Source organism: Melanostigma gelatinosum (assembly GCF_949748355.1).
Source record: "Melanostigma gelatinosum genome assembly, chromosome: 16".
Lineage (NCBI taxonomy): Eukaryota > Metazoa > Chordata > Actinopteri > Perciformes > Zoarcidae > Melanostigma > Melanostigma gelatinosum.
Window position 1 is genome coordinate 24,884,040 of NC_136649.1, and position 22,500 is coordinate 24,906,539.

At 45.4% G+C, this 22,500-nt stretch overlaps 3 protein-coding genes across 7 annotated transcripts in view; all 3 read left to right on the forward strand.

Moving 5' to 3' along the window:
- mgaa (MAX dimerization protein MGA a) overlaps positions 1-5,405 on the forward strand; it is a 40,046-nt gene extending 34,641 nt beyond the window's left edge. For 4 of the 5 annotated variants that reach the window (XM_079286812.1, XM_079286815.1, XM_079286816.1 and 1 more), the window contains exons 15-22: positions 2,334-2,577; positions 2,824-3,006; positions 3,401-3,664; positions 3,832-4,340; positions 4,430-4,505; positions 4,632-4,751; positions 4,832-4,943; positions 5,367-5,405. In XM_079286812.1, coding sequence (XP_079142938.1) covers positions 2,334-2,577; positions 2,824-3,006; positions 3,401-3,664; positions 3,832-4,340; positions 4,430-4,474 — 1,245 coding nt within the window. In that variant the 3' untranslated portion in view covers positions 4,475-4,505; positions 4,632-4,751; positions 4,832-4,943; positions 5,367-5,405. The remainder of the gene's footprint in view (positions 1-2,333; positions 2,578-2,823; positions 3,007-3,400; positions 3,665-3,831; positions 4,341-4,429; positions 4,506-4,631; positions 4,752-4,831; positions 4,944-5,366) is intronic. The other variant, XM_079286813.1, reaches the window with a different exon arrangement.
- A 378-nt stretch (positions 5,406-5,783) lies between these two features.
- LOC306790494 (uncharacterized protein) lies at positions 5,784-15,885 on the forward strand. The gene is made up of 6 exons (XM_079286817.1): positions 5,784-5,854; positions 5,981-6,092; positions 6,259-6,370; positions 13,385-13,801; positions 13,890-13,973; positions 14,198-15,885. The coding sequence occupies exons 1-6, from the start codon at positions 5,805-5,807 to the stop codon at positions 14,908-14,910; spliced, it is 1,488 nt and encodes a 495-aa protein (XP_079142943.1). The 5' UTR covers positions 5,784-5,804; the 3' UTR covers positions 14,911-15,885.
- A 551-nt stretch (positions 15,886-16,436) lies between these two features.
- mapkbp1 (mitogen-activated protein kinase binding protein 1) overlaps positions 16,437-22,500 on the forward strand; it is a 35,793-nt gene continuing 29,729 nt past the window's right edge. The window contains exons 1-3 of the mRNA XM_079287229.1: positions 16,437-16,710; positions 17,951-18,042; positions 22,245-22,307. Coding sequence (XP_079143355.1) covers positions 16,603-16,710; positions 17,951-18,042; positions 22,245-22,307 — 263 coding nt within the window. The 5' untranslated portion in view covers positions 16,437-16,602. The remainder of the gene's footprint in view (positions 16,711-17,950; positions 18,043-22,244; positions 22,308-22,500) is intronic.

Consider the following 22,500-nt stretch of genomic DNA (forward strand, 5'->3'; position numbering starts at 1 on the left):
TGGCCAGTGGAAAGAAGCTGTTCCTGTGTCTGGTGGTCTTGGCGTACAGAGCCCTGTAGCGCCTCCCAGAGGGGGGGAGGTGAACAGCTTGTGTCCAGGGTGTGAAGGGTCTGCAGAGATCTTTCAGCCTGTTTCCTGACTCTGGAGGTGAACAAGTCCAGGATGGAGGTCAGGCTGGAACCAATGATCCTCTCTGCAGACCTGACGGCCCGTTGCAGTCTGTTCTGTCCTGCTTGGTGGCCGATCCAAACCACACAGTGATGGAGGAGCAGAGAACAGACTGGATGATGGTGGAGTAGAACAGGATCAGCAGCTCCTGAGGCAGGTTGAACTTCCTGAGCTGGAGCAGGAAGTACAACCTCTGCTGGGCCTTTTTCCTGATGGTGTTGATGTTGGGAGCCCACTTCAGGTCCTGGAGATTGTGGATCCCAGGAACTTGAAGGTCTCCACAGCAGACACAGTGCTGGTGTGTATGGTGAGGGGGGGGAGGGGGGGCAGTGTTGGGGGCTCCTCCTGAAGTCCACTGTCATCTCCACAGTGTTGAGCTTGTTCAGCTCCAGGTTGTTCTGACCACACCAGAGGACCAGCTGTTCAACCTCCCGTCTGTACGCAGACTCATCACCGTCCCTGATCAGGCCGATGACCGTTGTGTCCTCTGAGAACTTCAGGAGTTTAACAGACGGGTCCTCTGAGGTGCAGTCGTTGGTGTAGAGGGAGAAGAGCAGTGGGGAGAGACCACACCCCTGGGGGGTCCAGTGCTGATGGTCCGGGTGCTGGATGTGGTGTTTCCCAGCCTCACCTGCTGCTTCCTGTCTGTCAGGAGGTTAGTGATCCACTGACAGGTGGAGGCTGCACAGTGAGCTGGAGAGTTTGGGTGGAGTATCTCCAGGATGATGGTGTTGAACGCGGAGCTGAAGTCCACAAACAGAACCCTTCATATGACCCTGGGGAGTCGAGGTGTTGCAGCATGTAGTGCAGTCCCATGTTGACTGCATCATCCACCGACCTGTTTGCGCGGTAGGCACGGGGGGGGGGGGTAGGCTTATCAAACCTGCAATAGAAACAATTCAGGTCATCAGCCAGTTGGTGGTTGGCCTCAGTGGGGGGGGGTGGTCTCCTGTAGTTGGTGAGGACTTCCAGGCCTCCACACTGACGAGGGGTTGTTGGCTGAAAACGTTTTCTCCAGCTTTTCAGTGCAGCTCCTCTGAGCTGCCCTGACCTCCCTCGTCAGTGTGTTTCTGGTCTGCTTGTAAAGGATCCTGTCCCCACCTCTGTAGGCCTCCTCCTTAGCCCGACGAAGCTGCCTGAGTTTTTCAGAAAACCAGGTTTATTGTTGTTGAATGTGCAGAAGGTTTTATTCGGCGCACACATGTCCTCACAAAAACTGATATTTATGACAAAGCCCCACAAACACCATTTAGACCAAAGGGTCTCAAACTCCTCTCCGGGCCACATCAGCATCACGGTCGCCTCAAAGGGCGGTTGTAACGGTAACTACTCCTGACATATTGGTGAATAACTGTCTCTGCATTTGATTATTGTTTATTCAAGTGTAAAAATACTGTACATGCAGTTATATCACTGTAAAAATATATTTAAGCACATTTCTGTGATTATAACTTAAATCCTTTTAATCGAGGGTCAATAAACCCACATCACTCTATCAAAGATCAAACTATTAAAGAAAATATCAAACAAGTTATTGCAATAACTTTGTTCAAAGCTTAAAATCCTTTCAAGGGTGCGTTTGCACAATCCCACGTGAAGTATTTCATGTGTTTTAAAGCCACGTTTATTAAAGTAGTCTTCAATGTACTCACAATACATTTACATGTCAAGTGTACAGTAACCAGCCGAAGAGCTGCTTCTGTGTTTAAGTATCTCATAACTTCAACTTTCTATCTCATAACTTCAACTTTCTATCTCATAACTTCAACTTTCTATCTCATAACTTCAACTTTCTATCTCATAACTTCAACTTTCTATCTCATAACTTCAACTTTCTATCTCATAACTTCGACTGTGGAGATATATTTATTGTCAAGTCTAACTTTAAATTATAATTTTTTAATTTTTAATTTTTATCTGACTGATTTGCACACATAAAATTACGTGGCGGGCCGGATCCGGGCCGCGGGCCGTATGTTTGACACCCCTGATTTAGACTTTTAAACTTTCATATTTCTTTAAAGAATGTGTTTGGTTGGTCATTAAAAACATTTGTCGTGAGGATGTTAAATCTTTGCTGTTGGAAGAAATAGATGATGAATCTTTGATCTGTGATGTTGTATGTTAAATTATACGTGGTGTTAGTTTTCCTTTCTGTTTTCCAGGTGAATGGGAAGCTTTATCCTCTGGCTAAGATCCAGCTGGGGAAGATGGGGGCGCTCCATCCGGCCAACCGGCTGGCAGCATATCTGACCGGCCGGGTGGGGTCCAACAGGAAGCACCAAGGTTCCTCTTCATCGTCCTCTAAAGCAGGACCGACCCCCCCGACCGCCTCCTCCGTGGTTCCCGCCCCCCCACCCAGATCTCAGCCGTCGGTCACAATGCTCACCCTCCCAACCCCCCCCACAGGTAAACATTTAGCTCTTTATTTTACTTCATCTGCCATTCAGTGCATGTTTTCAGACACTCCATAGCTGGCTAGTTAGCTAACTAGTTAGCTAGCTAACTTGTCCATCTCCAGAGCTGACCAGTTGTAGTCTATTTTGTGCATGTAGTCTTTGTCAGTAAAATGTCCTTTGTGGAGGTTGTTGGTGTTAAACTGTAACAAAGAACCAAACTCTTTATTTTAACAACTTTAACGTCTGTGTGTTGCAGTGTTTCAGCCTGCAGCAGTGAAGGTCGACCAATCAGCCGCCTCCTCTCATCATTCTGCAGGTGAAGCACCTAAGGAGGCGGGGACCCAGGTGGTCATGGTGAAGGTGTACCCGGGACTAAAGGGAGGGGCCAGTGAGATCAGAGTGGTACCTGTAGCTCCTGTTAGCTCCGCCCCCATTTCAGGTAATGGTGAAGATCAGCTTCTTAGGACAAAATCACAGATATTGTTATAATTACAGAGCTTAACAAACAAGTATTATTGGTTGAGAATAGTTTCTCTTGTCCTCAGCCCAAAAAACAAATATTTCTGTTGACACACACAGATGAAAGTAGATGATTCCACGTCAGTGACTACAGGACAATCTTAACGCTGAAAGGCTTTTACGACACAACGTCACCCTGATTTACAACGACGCAAATGGCGTGAATTTTGTGATTCCTCGTCTTTGCACTGACTTTGTGTGTAATTGCTCTGTGCAATAAGCTCTATGTTGTGACTCCTTTATTGGTCGTGACGTTTTAGGTTGAGAACCATGAACCAATGAATACAAGTTTCTGCCGGTCTGGTGTGTTTCAGACTCTCAGGTGAGCAGCTCTGTGGCCTCACCTGTAAATCTGGCTCCTAAAGGCTCCCAGCTTTTGATGCTTCAGGTCCCGGCTCCTCCCGAAAAACTTCCTCTGCCTCCTCCCCCCACCACCTCCACCAGTCAGACGATGGTCCTGCAGCCAGTCCAGTCAAAGTCAGGCGTCCAGTACTACCGAAGACCAGACGGAAAACTGGTCCAACTGGTTCCTATCAGCCAGCTGAGATCAGTCAACCCGAACCTGTCTGTCCAGAGAGGTGAGTCTACGGGACCGACCAATCGGCAAGGTTTAGGACCGACGAATTGACAACTTTCGGTATCAATCAGCAACGTTCACTCGGTTTCATTTTTTTCATTTTGATGTTTAACAGTCTCCTCCCTCCTTCTCTCTCTCCTCCTCCCCTCTGTGACTCCTCCCCCTCAGTCCTTCCTGCTGCATCCCTTCAGACTCCAGTCGGTAACCGAACTCCACCATCGACCACAGTGACCTCCATCCTCCCCTCCTCCTCCACCACCCCTCTCCACCCTGGTTTGTTGGCTCAGACGAGGACAGGCACCTTTAAGATCCTCCCCTCAGGCTCCAGCAGGGACCCGATCATCGTGACTTGTCCTAAAGTTCCCTCCAAGGCGATGTCTCCTGGCTCCTTCACCCTCCTCCAGTCTCAGCCTCCTCCTGTCTCTCCCTCCAGTCTCACCCTCCTCCAGTCTCCTCCTCCTGCCCCCCCGATGAGCCTCATCTCCCTCAAACCCTCCACAGGTGGGGGGGCCGAGCTCGGGGTCAAAACGGTGAAGGTGTCTCCGGCCCCGGCGAGTCCTGTTGGGGTGTTAGTCCAGAACCCCATAGGAACCAGACCCTCACCCGTCCCCTCACCGGAGCCAGCCAGCGACCTGGTGGATCTGGACATCGTCTGTGTGGACTACGAGGCGGAGCTCGTTACCATGGAGAGGGGGCGCGGGGCCAAATATATGCTGGATGGGGAGGGGGAGGGGCCAGAGGGGGAGGGGCCAGAGGGGCGGAGCAGCGAGACGGACAACTCGTCAGATTTCGAGGACGAGTTGGACGGTGAAGAGACGAAGGAGCCGAAAGTCAAGACGCACGTAAGAGGAAGATAAACAGATGTTCTTTGTGTTACAGATGTTCTCTGTGTGTTCTACAGACGTTCTCTCTGTGGTTACAGACGTTCTCTTCGTGTTCTACAGATGTTCTTGTTTCTTTGTGTGCAGCGTCACCTCCTCAACGCGTTGGAGAAGAGACGTCGGGTGACACATCATCAGCTGTTCAAAGGTCTGAGGAGAGAAGTCGGTCTGAGTGAAGAGACGTCGAAGGTCTTCACGCTGAAGAAGGTTCTACTGGTTTACGTTCAGGTTCCTCACAGACTTCACAGCTCAGACTCCGTTCTCACTTATCGGTTGTTGTGTTTCAGGCAGTTCAGGTGATCCATCAGCTGAAGACCACCGACTCAGATCTAGAGAAGAAGAAGAGGAGGCTGAGGAAGAGGAGGGACGAGTTCCTCACCTTCATCGCTCCATCATCAGGTACAAACACTGAAGATCTGATCAATATCTTGACTCACACTCAGCAGGAAAAGGATAGTTTTATTAGATTTATATTAAATACATGAGAAGAGAATGACAGAACTAAAACTAAAAAAGTAGAAACAAAGAATCAGCTTCAGTCCCTCATTGAACTAATCAATGAGGGACTGAAGCTGAGCTCATCTCATCATATTTACTTTGTTTTCTGATCTCAGCTTGTTTACCGTTAAAACAAACTCAACACTTCCTGTTTGTTTCAAATTAAAATCCCTGCTGCATTTCAGTGCACAGGTGGAGCTGAGAGAAGATGTTTCTTGTTGTCTGAACGTCTCAGAGTTTCACTTTAACGTTCTGAATCAGTCAGGGACAGATGATGATAAAACAGATGATAGTATTGGTATCGATGATGTCTTCTGTCTTCAGAGAGATCAGCTGAGCCGTCAGAAGGAGGCGGGACAGGAAGCAGAGACCTGATGGAGGATCTGTTAGACTCGGACGAACCGATGGAGGACTCGTCTGACGAGACCGTTGTTACCACGGCGACCAACGTACGAAACTCAGACTTATATTTATTGATGTTTATTTTTATATAATTATTTAAGTGTTTTCTATCGTCACATTGTGAAAAAAATGAAGATGTAAAATATCATAAAATAAGAAGGATAAGTCTGTTATTAAGACAAAGACGTATTGATGCATAAATCTGATGACATTTCATATTTAAATAAATAAATGAGTTATAAATAGTGTTGATATCAGTTCGACGTGTCGTCAGGTGGAGGAGAGCGGTCGGCTGAACGCGGCTCAGAGGAGGCTGAAGAGGATGATGAGGAACGTGGACTCGGAGTGAGAACCTGGTTTATGTTTATCAGTTGTCATTCAGACACTTTAAGAACATTAAATACTTCTTTGTGAGTGAACCACCTCAGTGAAAACACCAACAAATACAGATAAAAACATGTCAACTAAGCCATGAGGAGCTGAGATCACTTTTATCAAAGCTTTTTGAGAATAAACCGTTTGTTTTCTGTCGACAGCTGTTTGAGGGTGAAGAAGCTGGTCGGAGCTCTGAGCCTCAGGAAGGCCTTCAGAGGTCTACGCTCAGTCATGAAGACCAGAGGCTCGTCAAAGAGACTCCTGCTGGACCAGGTACCAGATAGAAACCTCCTCTCTTCACTCTTATATTCTATTGAAGCTCATATCTACGTATATATCTACAGATCTATATAGATACGTCAGACTACTCTCTGATTACATATGAACTCATGCATCTTGGAAGCAGTGCAGAAGTGTAACTGTAGTTGTTGTGCTTCAGGCCCGTCAGGAGATCCAGACTCTGCAGAGTGAGTCGGCGACACTGAAGAGTATGAAGATCTGTCTGAACCAGCAGAGAGACGCCTTCATCAGAGACATCTCCCTCCGATCAGGTGAGGACGTGACCGCTGAATATAGTTCAAACAATCTCACTGTAGACAAGAAGTATAGTTTTATGCTTTTCTACGAGCAACAGAGTAAAGGAGCTGCAGTTTATAACACATAAGATATTAAAATTAGTGCTGGGTAACGATTAAAATTTTTTATCGCGATTAATCTCATTGTTATGGCAAAGTTCAATCATGAATAGAGTGGTCTCACCGACGTCACGATCTCCTTAGTTACGAGGTCTGTCCGCCATGTTGGAGTACATACAGATCCTACATGGCGGCGAGTAAACAAGGAAGTGCGGCGAAAATCCCATACTTTGAATCACTGGATAGTGCATCAAAGGTTCGCTACCTGGCCAAATTGAAGGTTATTGGTAACTTGGATCCCTATACGATGAGTGCAGATGGTTTCAGTGCCGATCCTACTTATCTTCCATCGGTAAACTACGCCAACATCTACACGTACCTCGTGAACACCCCCAGTCCTTACACAAGTAGAATATGAGATGTGTGGTTCTATAAAATGGTATAGAATTTGCAGGGTTGAGAAGTCCGGCAGTCCAGTATAATATCTCACTTTTTCATCATTATTTTATAAAAATTCGGAATCAAACATGGATCGTTCATCGGAAAGTTCCTTTTTCAAATTCAGATTTTCCGAGAGTCGGCGCTGCATCTCAGCTTGCATTGCTGCAATCGTGGCCCCACCGAGGTCCGTCTGGTTGTCTTGGTTCTTCTTATCCTCGTCCTCATCCTCTGCTGCTGGTGGGCTGTCATATGCATGATCCGACGTTAAACTCATATCACGCAATGCTGAGGCTGCATCTCTGTGTTTCGCCTGTTGTACACGCTCCACACGTCTCTGGCACCGACTGCTGTCACGGGCCGATGAAGCTTCGGTAACCTTCTCATGTCCAAGTTTAATTTATATTTCCTTTATTAAATACTGTTCACAAACGAATTAGTAAATAAAATCACTGACCACTTATAAAGTGATCCGCACATACTCTAGTGTACGCCAAATTCCATTCCTTTATATCTCGAGAGATGCGTGACAGCCATTTCTCGCGACGTCGCTTGGATCGCTCCTTTGTGTCATTTCCTTGATGTGTAATGACCGCTGGCAAACCAAAGAATGATTTCTTGTCTCTATCAGCTCTGCTGCCACAACCAAAGACAGCACAAAAGTTCACCACCGGCTTTGTGTGTACTCCAACATGGCCGACAGCGAAACTGTGACGTCACACGAGACCACTCTATTCATAAGTAGTGTTTTGCTCTCTTTTATTTGAAAGTGCTGCTCTATGAACAAAGGTGAAGAACATTGTGTGTGAACACTTTGAACACATCAGGTTGTTGTTAGCAGCAGTGTTCTCTTCACACAGCAGCAGTTCTATCTCTTCTATATCTGTGCTCAGTGTGTGAAACGTTCCACTGCTGTGAACAGAACAACATGTTTCACACGTTCATCTACATGTGTGTGTTGAGTCTTCATCACAGTCAGAGCATGTGATGCAGCGCTACTCTTCATCACTGTGATGCAGCTCTACTCTTCATCACTATGACCAGCTCTACTCTTCATCACTATGATGCTGCTCTACTCTTCATCACTATGATGCAGCTCTACTCTTCATCACTATGATGCAGCTCTACTCTTCATCACTATGATGCTGCTCTACTCTTCATCACTATGATGCTTCTCTACTCTTCATCACTATGATGCAGCTCTACTCTTCATCACTATGATGCAGCTCTACTCTTCATCACTGTGATGCAGCGCTACTCTTCATCACTATGATGCTGCTCTACTCTTCATCACTATGATGCTTCTCTACTCTTCATCACTATGATGCAGCTCTACTCTTCATCACTATGATGCAGCTCTACTCTTCATCACTGTGATGCAGCGCTACTCTTCATCACTATGATGCAGCGCTACTCTTCATCACTATGATGCAGCGCTACTCTTCATCACTATGACCAGCTCTACTCTTCATCACTATGATGCTGCTCTACTCTTCATCACTATGATGCTTCTCTACTCTTCATCACTATGATGCAGCTCTACTCTTCATCACTATGATGCAGCTCTACTCTTCATCACTGTGATGCAGCGCTACTCTTCATCACTATGATGCAGCGCTACTCTTCATCACTATGATGCAGCGCTACTCTTCATCACTATGACCAGCTCTACTCTTCATCACTATGATGCTGCTCTACTCTTCATCACTATGATGCAGCTCTACTCTTCATCACTATGATGCAGCTCTACTCTTCATCACTATGATGCTTCTCTACTCTTCATCACTATGATGCAGCTCTACTCTTCATCACTATGATGCAGCTCTACTCTTCATCACTGTGATGCAGCGCTACTCTTCATCACTATGATGCAGCGCTACTCTTCATCACTATGATGCAGCGCTACTCTTCATCACTATGACCAGCTCTACTCTTCATCACTATGATGCTGCTCTACTCTTCATCACTATGATGCAGCTCTACTCTTCATCACTATGATGCAGCTCTACTCTTCATCACTATGATGCAGCTCTACTCTTCATCACTGTGATGCAGCTCTACTCTTCATCACTATGATGCAGCGCTACTCTTCATCACTATGATGCAGCTCTACTCTTCATCACTATGATGCAGCTCTACTCTTCATCACTATGATGCTGCTCTACTCTTCATCACTATGATGCAGCTCTACTCTTCATCACTGTGATGCAGCTCTACTCTTCATCACTATGATGCAGCTCTACTCTTCATCACTATGATGCTGCTCTACTCTTCATCACTATGATGCAGCTCTACTCTTCATCACTGTGATGCAGCTCTACTCTTCATCACTATGATGCAGCGCTACTCTTCATCACTATGATGCAGCTCTACTCTTCATCACTATGATGCTGCTCTACTCTTCATCACTATGATGCAGCTCTACTCTTCATCACTGTGATGCAGCTCTACTCTTCATCACTATGATGCAGCGCTACTCTTCATCACTATGATGCAGCGCTACTCTTCATCACTATGACCAGCTCTACTCTTCATCACTATGATGCTGCTCTACTCTTCATCACTATGATGCAGCTCTACTCTTCATCACTATGATGCAGCTCTACTCTTCATCACTATGATGCAGCTCTACTCTTCATCACTATGATGCAGCTCTACTCTTCATCACTATGATGCAGCTCTACTCTTCATCACTATGATGCAGCTCTACTCTTCATCACTATGATGCAGCTCTACTCTTCATCACTATGATGCAGCTCTACTCTTCATCACTATGATGCAGCTCTACTCTTCATCACTATGATGCAGCTCTACTCTTCATCACTATGATGCAGCTCTACTCTTCATCACTATGATGCAGCGCTACTCTTCATCACTATGATGCAGCGCTACTCTTCATCACTATGACCAGCTCTACTCTTCATCACTATGATGCAGCGCTACTCTTCATCACTATGATGCAGCGCTACTCTTCATCACTATGATGCAGCTCTACTCTTCATCACTATGACCAGCTCTACTCTTCATCACTATGATGCTGCTCTACTCTTCATCACTATGATGCAGCGCTACTCTTCATCACCATGATGCAGCGCTACTCTTCATCACTATGACCAGCTCTACTCTTCATCACTATGATGCTGCTCTACTCTTCATCACTATGATGCTGCTCTACTCTTCATCACTATGATGCAGCTCTACTCTTCATCACTATGATGCAGCTCTACTCTTCATCACTATGATGCAGCGCTACTCTTCATCACTATGACCAGCTCTACTCTTCATCACTATGATGCTGCTCTACTCTTCATCACTATGATGCAGCTCTACTCTTCATCACTATGATGCAGCTCTACTCTTCATCACTATGATGCAGCTCTACTCTTCATCACTATGATGCAGCGCTACTCTTCATCACTATGATGCAGCGCTACTCTTCATCACTATGACCAGCTCTACTCTTCATCACTATGATGCAGCGCTACTCTTCATCACTATGATGCAGCGCTACTCTTCATCACTATGACCAGCTCTACTCTTCATCACTATGATGCTGCTCTACTCTTCATCACTATGATGCAGCTCTACTCTTCATCACTATGATGCAGCGCTACTCTTCATCACCATGATGCAGCGCTACTCTTCATCACTATGACCAGCTCTACTCTTCATCACTATGACCAGCTCTACTCTTCATCACTATGATGCTGCTCTACTCTTCATCACTATGATGCAGCGCTACTCTTCATCACTATGATGCAGCTCTACTCTTCATCACTATGATGCAGCTCTACTCTTCATCACTATGATGCAGCTCTACTCTTCATCACTATGATGCAGCTCTACTCTTCATCACTATGATGCAGCGCTACTCTTCATCACTATGATGCAGCGCTACTCTTCATCACTATGATGCAGCTCTACTCTTCATCACTATGATGCAGCGCTACTCTTCATCACTATGATGCAGCTCTACTCTTCATCACTATGATGCAGCTCTACTCTTCATCACTATGATGCAGCTCTACTCTTCATCACTATGATGCAGCTCTACTCTTCATCACTATGATGCTGCTCTACTCTTCATCACTATGATGCTGCTCTACTCTTCATCACTATGATGCTGCTCTACTCTTCATCACTATGATGCTGCTCTACTCTTCATCACTATGATGCTGCTCTACTCTTCATCACTATGATGCAGCGCTACTCTTCATCACTATGATGCAGCGCTACTCTTCATCACTATGATGCAGCGCTACTCTTCATCACTATGATGCAGCTCTACTCTTCATCACTATGATGCAGCTCTACTCTTCATCACTATGATGCAGCTCTACTCTTCATCACTATGATGCAGCTCTACTCTTCATCACTATGATGCTGCTCTACTCTTCATCACTATGATGCTGCTCTACTCTTCATCACTATGATGCTGCTCTACTCTTCATCACTATGATGCAGCTCTACTCTTCATCACTATGATGCAGCGCTACTCTTCATCACTATGATGCAGCGCTACTCTTCATCACTATGATGCAGCTCTACTCTTCATCACTATGATGCAGCTCTACTCTTCATCACTATGATGCAGCTCTACTCTTCATCACTATGATGCAGCTCTACTCTTCATCACTATGATGCAGCTCTACTCTTCATCACTATGATGCAGCTCTACTCTTCATCACTATGATGCTGCTCTACTCTTCATCACTATGATGCTGCTCTACTCTTCATCACTATGATGCTGCTCTACTCTTCATCACTATGATGCAGCTCTACTCTTCATCACCATCATGCTGCTCTACTCTTCATCACTATGATGCAGCGCTACTCTTCATCACTATGATGCTGCTCTACTCTTCATCACTATGATGCTGCTCTACTCTTCATCACTATGATGCAGCTCTACTCTTCATCACTATGATGCAGCGCTACTCTTCATCACTATGATGCAGCGCTACTCTTCATCACTATGATGCAGCGCTACTCTTCATCACTATGATGCAGCTCTACTCTTCATCACTATGATGCAGCGCTACTCTTCATCACTGTGATGCAGCTCTACTCTTCATCACTGTGATGCAGCTCTACTCTTCATCACTGTGATGCAGCTCTACTCTTCATCACTATGATGCAGCTCTACTCTTCATCACTATGATGCAGCTCTACTCTTCATCACTATGATGCAGCTCTACTCTTCATCACTATGATGCTGCTCTACTCTTCATCACTATGATGCAGCTCTACTCTTCATCACTATGACCAGCTCTACTCTTCATCACTATGATGCAGCTCTACTCTTCATCACCATCATGCTGCTCTACTCTTCATCACTATGATGCAGCTCTACTCTTCATCACTATGATGCTGCTCTACTCTTCATCACTATGATGCAGTTCTACTCTTCATCACTATGATGCAGCTCTACTCTTCATCACTATGATGCAGCTCTACTCTTCATCACTATGACCCAGCTCTACTCTTCATCACTATGATGCTGCTCTACTCTTCATCACTGTGATGCAGCTCTACTCTTCATCACTGTGATGCAGCTCTACTCTTCATCACTATGATGCAGCTCTACTCTTCATCACTATGATGCAGCTCTACTCTTCATCACTATGATGCAGCTCTACTCTTCATCACTATGATGCAGCTCTACTCTTCATCACTATGATGCTGCTCTACTCTTCATCACTATGATGCAGTTCTACTCTTCATCACTATGATGCAGTTCTACTCTTCATCACTATGATGCTGCTCTACTCTTCATCACTATGATGCAGTTCTACTCTTCATCACTATGATGCAGTTCTACTCTTCATCACTATGATGCAGCTCTACTCTTCATCACTATGATGCTGCTCTACTCTTCATCACTATGATGCAGCTCTACTCTTCATCACTATGACCCAGCTCTACTCTTCATCACTATGATGCTGCTCTACTCTTCATCACCATGATGCTGCTCTACTCTTCATCACTATGATGCTGTAACTCAGAGGTGATGATGGTGACCCAGCGATCAAAGAATAAAGACACTTATGTGTATTTTCCCTTTAACTCACAAGATGCAGCATGTTTCATACTTAATGTGAATATAATTCATTCTTTGTTGGCATCTTATTCTGAAAACCGGATGTTCGTCTGGAGAAACCGGATGTTGTCTCACGTTAATGTTTCCGTTTAACTTTCAAAGTCCTTCGCTCCCGATCTGTGTGTTTGAATGTGTTTACAGTGAATGTCAGCGTAGAGCTGCACTAACATGTGAGTGTCTGTGAGTTCACCGCAGCGATGTCCAGTAGTCTCCGTTCCTCCACCGCTGCCAGTGAGCAACAGGCTTTCAAAATGAAAGAAATGCGGTAACGCGCTATTCAATAATTGTCGGCGTTAATTAATGAATGCGTTAACTTGCCCAGCACTAGTTAAAACATATTTAAATATTTTAAAATACTACTCTAGTTCTAATAAACGTGTTTGTGGCTGCAGGTAAAAGTCAGCTGAGAATCCTTGTGGAGCTGCAGCAGCAGTCTACCAAACAGAGGGAGATGGAGAATCATAAGAGAAACGGAACAGCCAACCAGCTGCCAGCAGCAGCAGCAAGGGGCGGGGCCTCAGATCCTCCAGCATCCTCCGGCCTGCAGCACCAGGCTCCTCCCACCGCCAATCGTGTTCATCAGCCTCAGAGCTTCCTGCACCTGGTTCCTCCTGGTGTATTCCACAATGCATCAGTGATGAGGGACAGGCCGAGGACGGTCCCCAACATCCTGTCTCGCAGTAGAACTCCAGCTGCATCGTCACCTTTTAAGGCTATGTTACCGGGGGAGGTTCTGTCGCTGGTCCGTGCTGCATTGCCGGGTAAACAACTCCTGGCCATAAGCCCGTTAATGGCATCTCCTTCACCAGGTACCGACCAATCCCAGCACTCTGTTCTCTGCCTCAATATGTTATATATTTGATTTTGTAGTCAGACATGTCTTTTTCCTGTCTGTAGGCATGACCACAGTCACCCTCAACCTCCCCAATCTGACCAACCAGCACATAAGCTCCGCCCCCTTAACCTTCACGAACCTCACAGGTAACTCGACTAACTAGCCAACTCATTAACCTCACAGGTAACTTGACTAACTAGCCAACTAATTAACCTCACAGGTAACTCAACTTACTAACAACCTCACAGGTAACTCGACTGTAGTTAGTTAATTAATAACTAGCGCAATATCGACTAAAAATCAACTGTTTAATGGTAATTTAGGTAAAAATTGTCCAACCTGACGTCAGCTGATCTTTTTTTGTTTACAGCTGCAAACTTCAACAACCTGCTGCAGCTGGTTCAACCATCAAGTACACAACAGATGCTACTAGCACCCCAAAAAATACAACAAGCACCACAACAGATAATACCTCCACCTCCCCAGCAGCAGCAGCAGCTCCCAACTAGTCCGTCCCTGCTCGTCTCTGCTGGCTCCGACTTCACCTCAGACCAGATCAAAGACCAGGACCGGCCTGAGTCCTCTTCGCAGGCTCCACCCTCCACTCAGGGGGGCCCAGGTCCGAGGGCTGATGGTCGGGTAGCAGTGGGGGAGCCTCTGGGTGAGGACGAGAGTCTGACCTCCCTCCTCAACGAGATCGTCTTCCTCAATCAGCAGACCGTCCCCTTGTCATCGGAGAACCCCTCCTCTGAGGAAGCGGCGGTGGGCGGAGCCAAGGAGCAGGGACACTCCCACAGCCCCTGGCTCCTGGAACTGGACTCGGACTCTGACGACCTAATGGAGACGACGCTGGGCGGGAGGCAGCTCGGACCCGCCAACGAGAATGCTAATGCCCTGGCTCCGCCCCCTCTGCTGCAGATGAAGGTGGGCGGGGCTAAGGTGGCAGACCCCCCCAGCAGCGCTAGAGCAGCAGGGGGGGAAGACGATGGAGGAGGAGGCGGAAGTAGGGGGGAAGGGTGCGTGGCCTGGAGGCCGATGCCGAGGCTGGTTCCTCTGGGACTGAGAGGAAACGCCCCCAGCTGACATCACACGGATCAGCTGACATCACTCTGATGATGTCACAGCAGAGCTAGGACCTCATGGGTGTCTGCAGACTGTTTTCCGATTGGCTGTTAGAGTTCTGTTTGATTTCAGCAACAGTTTGTGTCTTTTTTTTTCCGAGTAAAACAGAAACACCTGAGGGCCAATCAGAAACCCCGCTGTTACCCTGACGATGATTCAGAACGTTTCATTGGTCGTTTACAGACGAACACAGATTTTATTTATTTTTGTCCTTAAAGTTTCAGATGACGCTGCAGCGACGTCCCACTTTTAGGAGAAAAGTTGACGATGAACAGTTTCCATGTAAGTTGCTCGTTGGTCTCATAGGAAGATTGTTGGCGGAAGAAATTTGTCCAAGTTTTTTTTTTTAATGGTTGCAGCAACGTGAATCAGACAACTGTCGATGTATTGAGAGGATGTCTGTGTCTCCTTTAAACTGCTGCTTTCAATTCGTTTATTTGTGTTCACTTTGAGAATCAGGATCACTGAGAAGAAACAATTTAGACGTAAATAACCACAATATTTGCACAATGTTACGTGTGTGTGTGTGTGTGTGTGTGTGTGTGTGTGTGTGTGTGTGTGTGTGTGTGTGTGTGTGTGTGTGTGTGTGTGTGTGTGTGTGTGTGTGTGTTTAATTTTAAGGATTCACATTAAACTGATTTCAGTTTTCAAACAGGAAGTAGAAACACATGAGTCAGAGTAAATAATAAATACAAACCGTCTGAAAGCTGCTGTATGAATATTATATGATTGTGTGAAGTTCAGCAGTCCTGGACCTGCTCAGTGTTCACAGGACATAACGGATCGGATGAAGCTGCTACTCTTCGTCTTCATGTTTGTACAGTTTCTTCTTGTTTTTCCTAAATTTGTATTTTTGTACGTATTAAAGGACTCTGATGTAAATGCATGTTGTCGCATCATAACTCTAATATTCTGTAAATAAAATTTAAATGTCAACATTGACATTTGATTTTTTTTTCCAAAAAGATTCTGACAGAATGGTTTTAATCTTGCATTTACCGGATGGACCCTGAACGCATCATCCTAATTTATTGTAGTAATTTAAATTTCAGATGTAGTTCGTGAGTCTTCCGCTGGAGGCGCTGCTGCTCCACACTGCGTCAGAAGCGTCTATGTACGTCAGACACGACACCTGAAGTCTAGGGGCTTTATCATCAAAATAAAAGCACAGCAGTGTCGTTTTTGTTCTTGTATGTCAAAAGTACTGGAGTCAAATTAATACCACATAATACTGTGATAGTGTGTTAGTCCTTTATATCATTTCATATGTTCTCTGTGACAGAAAGATATTAATCAAAAAATATAAAGAAAGAAACTGAAGAACTAATTTTCATAACCGATCAGCCAGATTTATTTTGAAAAGCCTGTCCGGAAGTGTTTGTGTCGTTGCCGCATGCGGTCTTGAAGCTCGGCTCAGTCCGCTCTGGCTCGTGTAGAAGCGCTTCTTCGTGTCTCCGCAGCGGCGGAGGAATAAGATGCGGAACCAGAACCAGAGACCGGATCAGACCAGAACCAAAGACCGGATATCAGAACCCTCCTCCGGTCCCGCACAGCTCGGCCCGCAGACAACATGACAGCAGCGGCGGCGGAGGAGCGAGCGACAGACAGGAGGTCCAGCTGAGAGAGGACGCTAGCGGCACAGCTAACAGCGCGATGACCGCGGAGGGCGGCAGAACCATCCGGAGGAGAATCAAGAACCTGTCAATCAAACTGAGGAGGCGGAGCGGCACCGCGCGGCACAAAGAAGACCTGAGCGGCAAGGTGGACGCAGCGCACAGACACACATTCACACACATACATACATACACAGATACAGACGCACGTACACTCACACACACAGACAGACGCACATAAACGCATACACAGACACACACACAGACAAACACACACCTGGTTAGTCTGAGTCTTGTTAGTCGGGTTCGTCGAGTAAATCTGGTTGGTTTTTAAAATCTAGTTAGTCTGGTTAGTCTAGTTCCGAGGTCTTCAACCGGGGGTACTGCAGGTTTTTTTTTTTTCTCTAAACATGAATGTGTCCGTTATTTTAATAGTTCAGTATTGTATGAAAGATAACGGGTATATTTATGCATGGCAGTGGCACTAATAGGCCATCACTCATTTTAGTTTCCACATTTATGTTTAAAATAAAAACATCAGTGTGAATAGCTTGTATGATGATTATCATGTAATTGACAGACAATGTTGATATTGGCATTGGTATCTGCTGACAAGGTGTGTTTATAAATGTCAGTGGCACGGCCTCCCTACTCACTGCACCTTGCACATGTTTAACATAACATGAATATATGAACCTGTGTATTTGAATGGCTTAGTATTGAATGCACAATAATGAGGTATGTTTATACATGGCACTCGGCCCATTTAATATAAAACACAATGTTATACAATACATATATCGGGGGTCCCTGCTCCATCTCTATCAGTTTGGGGTCCTTGGCCTGAAAAATGTTGAAGACCCCTGCTCTAGTTAATATGGTTAGTTTAATTAGTCTGGTTAGTCTAGTTAATATGGTTAGTCTGGTTAGTCTAGTTAATATGGTTAGTCTGGTTATTCTAGTTAATATGGTTAGTCTGGTTATTCTAGTTAATATGGTTAGTCTGGTTAGTCTAGTTAATATGGTTAGTCTGGTTATTCTAGTTAATATGGTTAGTCTGGTTATTCTAGTTAATATGGTTAGTCTGGTTATTCTAGTTAATATGGTTTGTCTAGTTAGTCTGGTTAGTCTAGTTAATATGGTTAGTCTAGTTAATAAGGTTAGTCGAATTAGTCGAGTTAGTCTGGTTAGTCTAGTTAATATGGTTAGTCTAATTAGTCTGGTTCACGCCGGGATAGGGGCGAAGCGCTACACACACACACACAGTTAGCTATTGTTAGTTTAGCATCGGCTGCACAGGACTTCACCAAACCACAGAGCCTTCCCGCTGATTACATGCTAACATGCTAACAGCGACTTTGATGACGTCTAATCTCACTGACCTCCAGGTGACCTTGGAGAAGGTTCTGGGAATCACAGCTCCAGGAAACCGAGCGTTGGCCTGCGACCCCCAAACCGGCCTGTTGGCTTATCCTGCTGGGTGAGTGTGTGTGTGTGTGTGTGTGTGTGTGTGTGTGTGTGTGTGTGTGTGTTTGTGAGTGAGTGAGTGAGTGAGAGTGTGAGTTAATGGTTGTATGATGTGACGATATATACTTTGTTTGGTTTCTGCAGTGTTGTCTGAGAAGTGAAAGCAGTTGAAGTGAAGAGTAAACATTGAAAATGAAAGGCTAAAGTGGATCTCAGTGAAATGACCAGTGAAAGTAGTGGAAGTGTTAAGTTGAGCGTGTAAACGTTGTCAGTGAAAGGACTTAGTGTTGAATGAAGTGTAAGCATATTAGTTTCGATGTAAACACTGAAACTAAAAGGAGTTGAGGCATCAATGAAGTGTCAGTGAAAGTGTAACGACTGGAGTTGAAGTGTACACACCCAAAGAGTCACCATTTATGTCAGTGAAAGGACTTGAAGTGTTGAATGAAATGTAAACGTATAGTTGAGATGTAAAGACTGAAACTACCGTACTTTCCGGACTATAGAGCGCACAGGCATATAGGCCGCACCAGCTGATTTTTAAAAGAAAAAAGAATTTGTGCACAGCCGCACTGGTCTATAAGCCGCAGGTGTCCCCGTTGTCTTCTTCTATGAACATCATAACATGTTGCTAGCTTCTAAGCTAATTTTAACATTACGGCCAATGGGGAAATGCTAACCGCGATTAGCATTAGCGAATATATAATATATCTTTGTACATCTTTTCATGCAGACATACTTGTATTACAGACTAAGGTCTCTCACGGCTACCAAACGAAACGCAATGAGGCAATAACTGTTGTTGCTCATAGCTCTGAATAGCTGTTGTACTAGCAGCAACTGGCCAAGCCAGTTAGCCGTAAATGCTATTCAGAGCTATGAGCAGAGAAGATCAGCTTTTTCTCAAGTCTGCCAGTGGATCCTAACAGCGCGGAACAGTGTGAAAGAATCCATCTTCACCAACGGGTTCTGAAAGGCTGGGATACTATGAGATTAAGGGGACAGTGCAATGAAGAGGACAACGCAAGCTCAAGAGCGGATTTGCCCCGGTTCATGATGTGGTGTGATCAAGGACCCAAATGCAGACTCGTTTTTCCAGTTCTACAAAACAAAAAGATGAGACGTTCATGTCTCACAGGGAATTACATTTTTTTTATGAGGATTAATAATATTATTATTATTATTATGAATAATAATAATATTATCTCTTGTTGGATGATTAGATTATTATTATTAACAATAATGAAGAAAGTTTAAGTAAAAAAAGTTAATTCATTCATTAAATAATCACATTCTTTAGAAAATTAAAGAATATTAAATGATTAGCATCATATTATTATTATTATATAATAACCTTATTATATAATGATGTAGAACAAAGAACAGAGACTCTGCAGCTTCTCTCTGTTCTTGCTGCATTGCAGATGTGGAACAGGACAGGTTGGGTCAGTGGTCTCTGGTACACACTGTACCTGAACACACCATGTTACACTGCTGCGGTGTGTGTGTGTGTAAACACAAGGGCACCTTCCTCTGGCAGATGAACGAGTCCTTTAAAGGATTCAGTGTTTTACTGCAGGATCTTTTCCCTGTAAAACATTGACAACACGTCGTTAGCTCTGGCTAACGCTCCGTTAGCACCTGCCTGGTCGCTACTGAGCGTGTGCGAGTCTCACCAGGACCGAGGAAGAAGTGAGGTTCACTGAGACCCGGTCCAGTATTTCAGCCTGTTTCTGGTTCTGGTTTCATATCAGAACAAACGATTAGGAGACGTTTGTTATTGTACTTGTTTGTCTATCTTTGTGAGGACCAGTGTGAGTGTTAGACCTTAAGAGGACATTTTGGGGACGTACCGTCGGAGAGTTGTTTCAGGTTTCAGAGCACTTTAAAAAACTTCTGACATCACAGCTACCTCTCGCTGCGGTTGGTCAGTTGTGTGGAGGTGAAAAAGTAGGTGGGTTTAAACTTGTCTTCTCAGGTTTTGTCCCCTGATTGTGTTCAGTAAAGAAAGAGACGTCCCCACAAGGACAGAAGTACAAACCTGTGTGTGTGTTGATGAAGAAGAATATAATTGCTGACTCAGCTGCTTACAGTCATCAAACACACACACACAGCCTGCCAACTCACTGTGTGTGTGTGTGTGTGTGTGTGTGTGTGTGTGTGTGTGTGTGTTTGCTGATTAAAGGTTCAGATGAACATTAAGCTCCTGAACACTGATTGGCTCTCACCTGTTCAGACAGGTTGATGATGTCACAGGTGACTTGAGTCAAAACAAACAACCAGCTGTTTCTCTTCTTCTGTGTTTGCCTGCTGAGAGGCGAACACATCATATTCCATTATATATTATATAATCTATAAAATACTTCATTTATTAGTGGATCAATAATCTGAATCTGTTATTGTAGAAATGTAGAGCAGTAAAAATACAACAAGAGAACTAAGTGAACATCCAGGTCCAGACTGAGACTGAGACAGACCTTGTCCAGACTGAGACAGACCTGGTCCAGACTGAGACTGAGACAGACCAGGTCCAGACTGAGACAGACCAGGTCCAGACTGATACTGAGAGAGACCAGGTCCAGACTGATACTGAGAGAGACCAGGTCCAGACTGAGACAGACCTTGTCCAGACTGAGACAGACCAGGTCCAGACTGAGACAGACCTGGTCCAGACTGAGACTGAGACAGACCAGGTCCAGACTGAGACTGAGACAGACCTTGTCCAGACTGAGACAGACCTTGTCCATACTGAGACAGACCTGGTCCAGACTGAGACAGACCAGGTCCAGACTGAGACTGAGACAGACCAGGTCGAGACTGAGACAGACCAGGTCCAGACTGATACTGAGAGAGACCAGGTCCAGACTGAGACAGACCTTGTCCAGACTGAGACAGACCAGGTCCAGACTGAGACAGACCAGGTCCAGACTGAGACTGAGACAGACCAGGTCCAGACTGAGACTGAGACAGACCAGGTCCAGACTGAGACTGAGACAGACCTTGTCCAGACTGAGACAGAGACAGACCAGGTCCAGACTGATACTGAGAGAGACCAGGTCCAGACTGAGACAGACCTTGTCCAGACTGAGACAGACCAGGTCCAGACTGAGACAGACCTGGTCCAGACTGAGACAGACCAGGTCCAGACTGAGACAGACCTGGTCCAGACTGATACTGAGAGAGACCAGGTCCAGACTGAGACTGAGACAGACCTTGTCCAGACTGAGACAGACCAGGTCCAGACTGAGACAGACCAGGTCCAGACTGAGACAGACCTGGTCCAGACTGAGACTGAGAGAGACCAGGTCCAGACTGAGACTGAGACAGACCAGGTCCAGACTGAGACTGAGACAGACCTGGTCCAGACTGAGACAGACCAGGTCCAGACTGAAACTGAGAGAGACCTGGTCCAGACTGAGACAGACCAGGTCCAGACTGAGACTGAGACAGACCTGGTCCAGACTGAGACAGACCAGGTCCAGACTGAGACAGACCAGGTCCAGACTGAGACAGACCAGGTCCAGACTGAGACTGAGACAGACCTGGTCCAGACTGAGACAGACCTGGTCCAGACTGAGACAGACCAGGTCCAGACTGAGACTGAGACAGACCAGGTCCAGACTGAGACAGACCAGGTCCAGACTGAGACAGACCTGGTCCAGACTGAGACAGACCAGGTCCAGACTGAGACTGAGACAGACCTGGTCCAGACTGAGACAGACCAGGTCCAGACTGAGACTGAGACAGACCTGGTCCAGACTGAGACAGAGTAAAACAGTCTGAGCTGTTTCTGAAGGTTCAGGTCGGACAGAATGAGTCATCAAACAGAGACTCTGTTTATACAGCAGAGAGAGAGAGTGTGTGTGTGTGTGTGTGCGTGTGTGTGAGCGTGTGTGTGAGAGAGTCTGATGACCTGAATGTTTAGTTCTTTCTGTTCAGACTCACATAACTCTCACATAATATTATTATATATATATATATATATCATATCATCTGTATATATAATAGTATATGTGTGTGTGTGTACAGTGGGTGGGGTGCAGGTTTTTGTGTTACATCATGTGTTAACCTAACTCTACGTGTGTGTGTTTGTGTGCATGCATGCGTGAGTGTGTGCATGTATGTGTGTGTGTGTGCCTATCTGTACATGTGTGTGTGTCAATGTGTGTGTCTGTGTGTGTGTGTACGTGCGTGTGTGTGTGTGTGTGTGTACAGGTGTGTCGTCGTCCTGTTGAATCCTCGGAAGAACAAACAGCATCACATCTTCAACAGCTCCAGGTAACTATTCAACCAATCAGCTCTCACTTCCTGTCTTTATGACTTTGTTTGATGACGGCTGTAAAAGATTACTATTATCTTGTTATTATTCTTCTTCTTCTTCTTCTTTTATTATTATTAATATTGTTGTTCTTCTTATTTTTATTGTTATTGTTTTTGGTCACAGAGTTGCTTTTCAAGCAACAAACAAACA

Excerpts from the sequence above, each read along its gene's own strand:
- LOC306790494 (XM_079286817.1), top strand. The coding sequence starts at position 5,805 with ATGTTTATCAGTTGTCATTCAGACACTTTAAGAACATTAAATACTTCT. Across the intron at positions 6,093-6,258 it reads AGAGACTCCTGCTGGACCAG|GCCCGTCAGGAGATCCAGAC; the intron begins GTACCAGATAGA and ends GTTGTGCTTCAG. Across the intron at positions 13,974-14,197 it reads AACCTTCACGAACCTCACAG|CTGCAAACTTCAACAACCTG; the intron begins GTAACTCGACTA and ends TTTTGTTTACAG.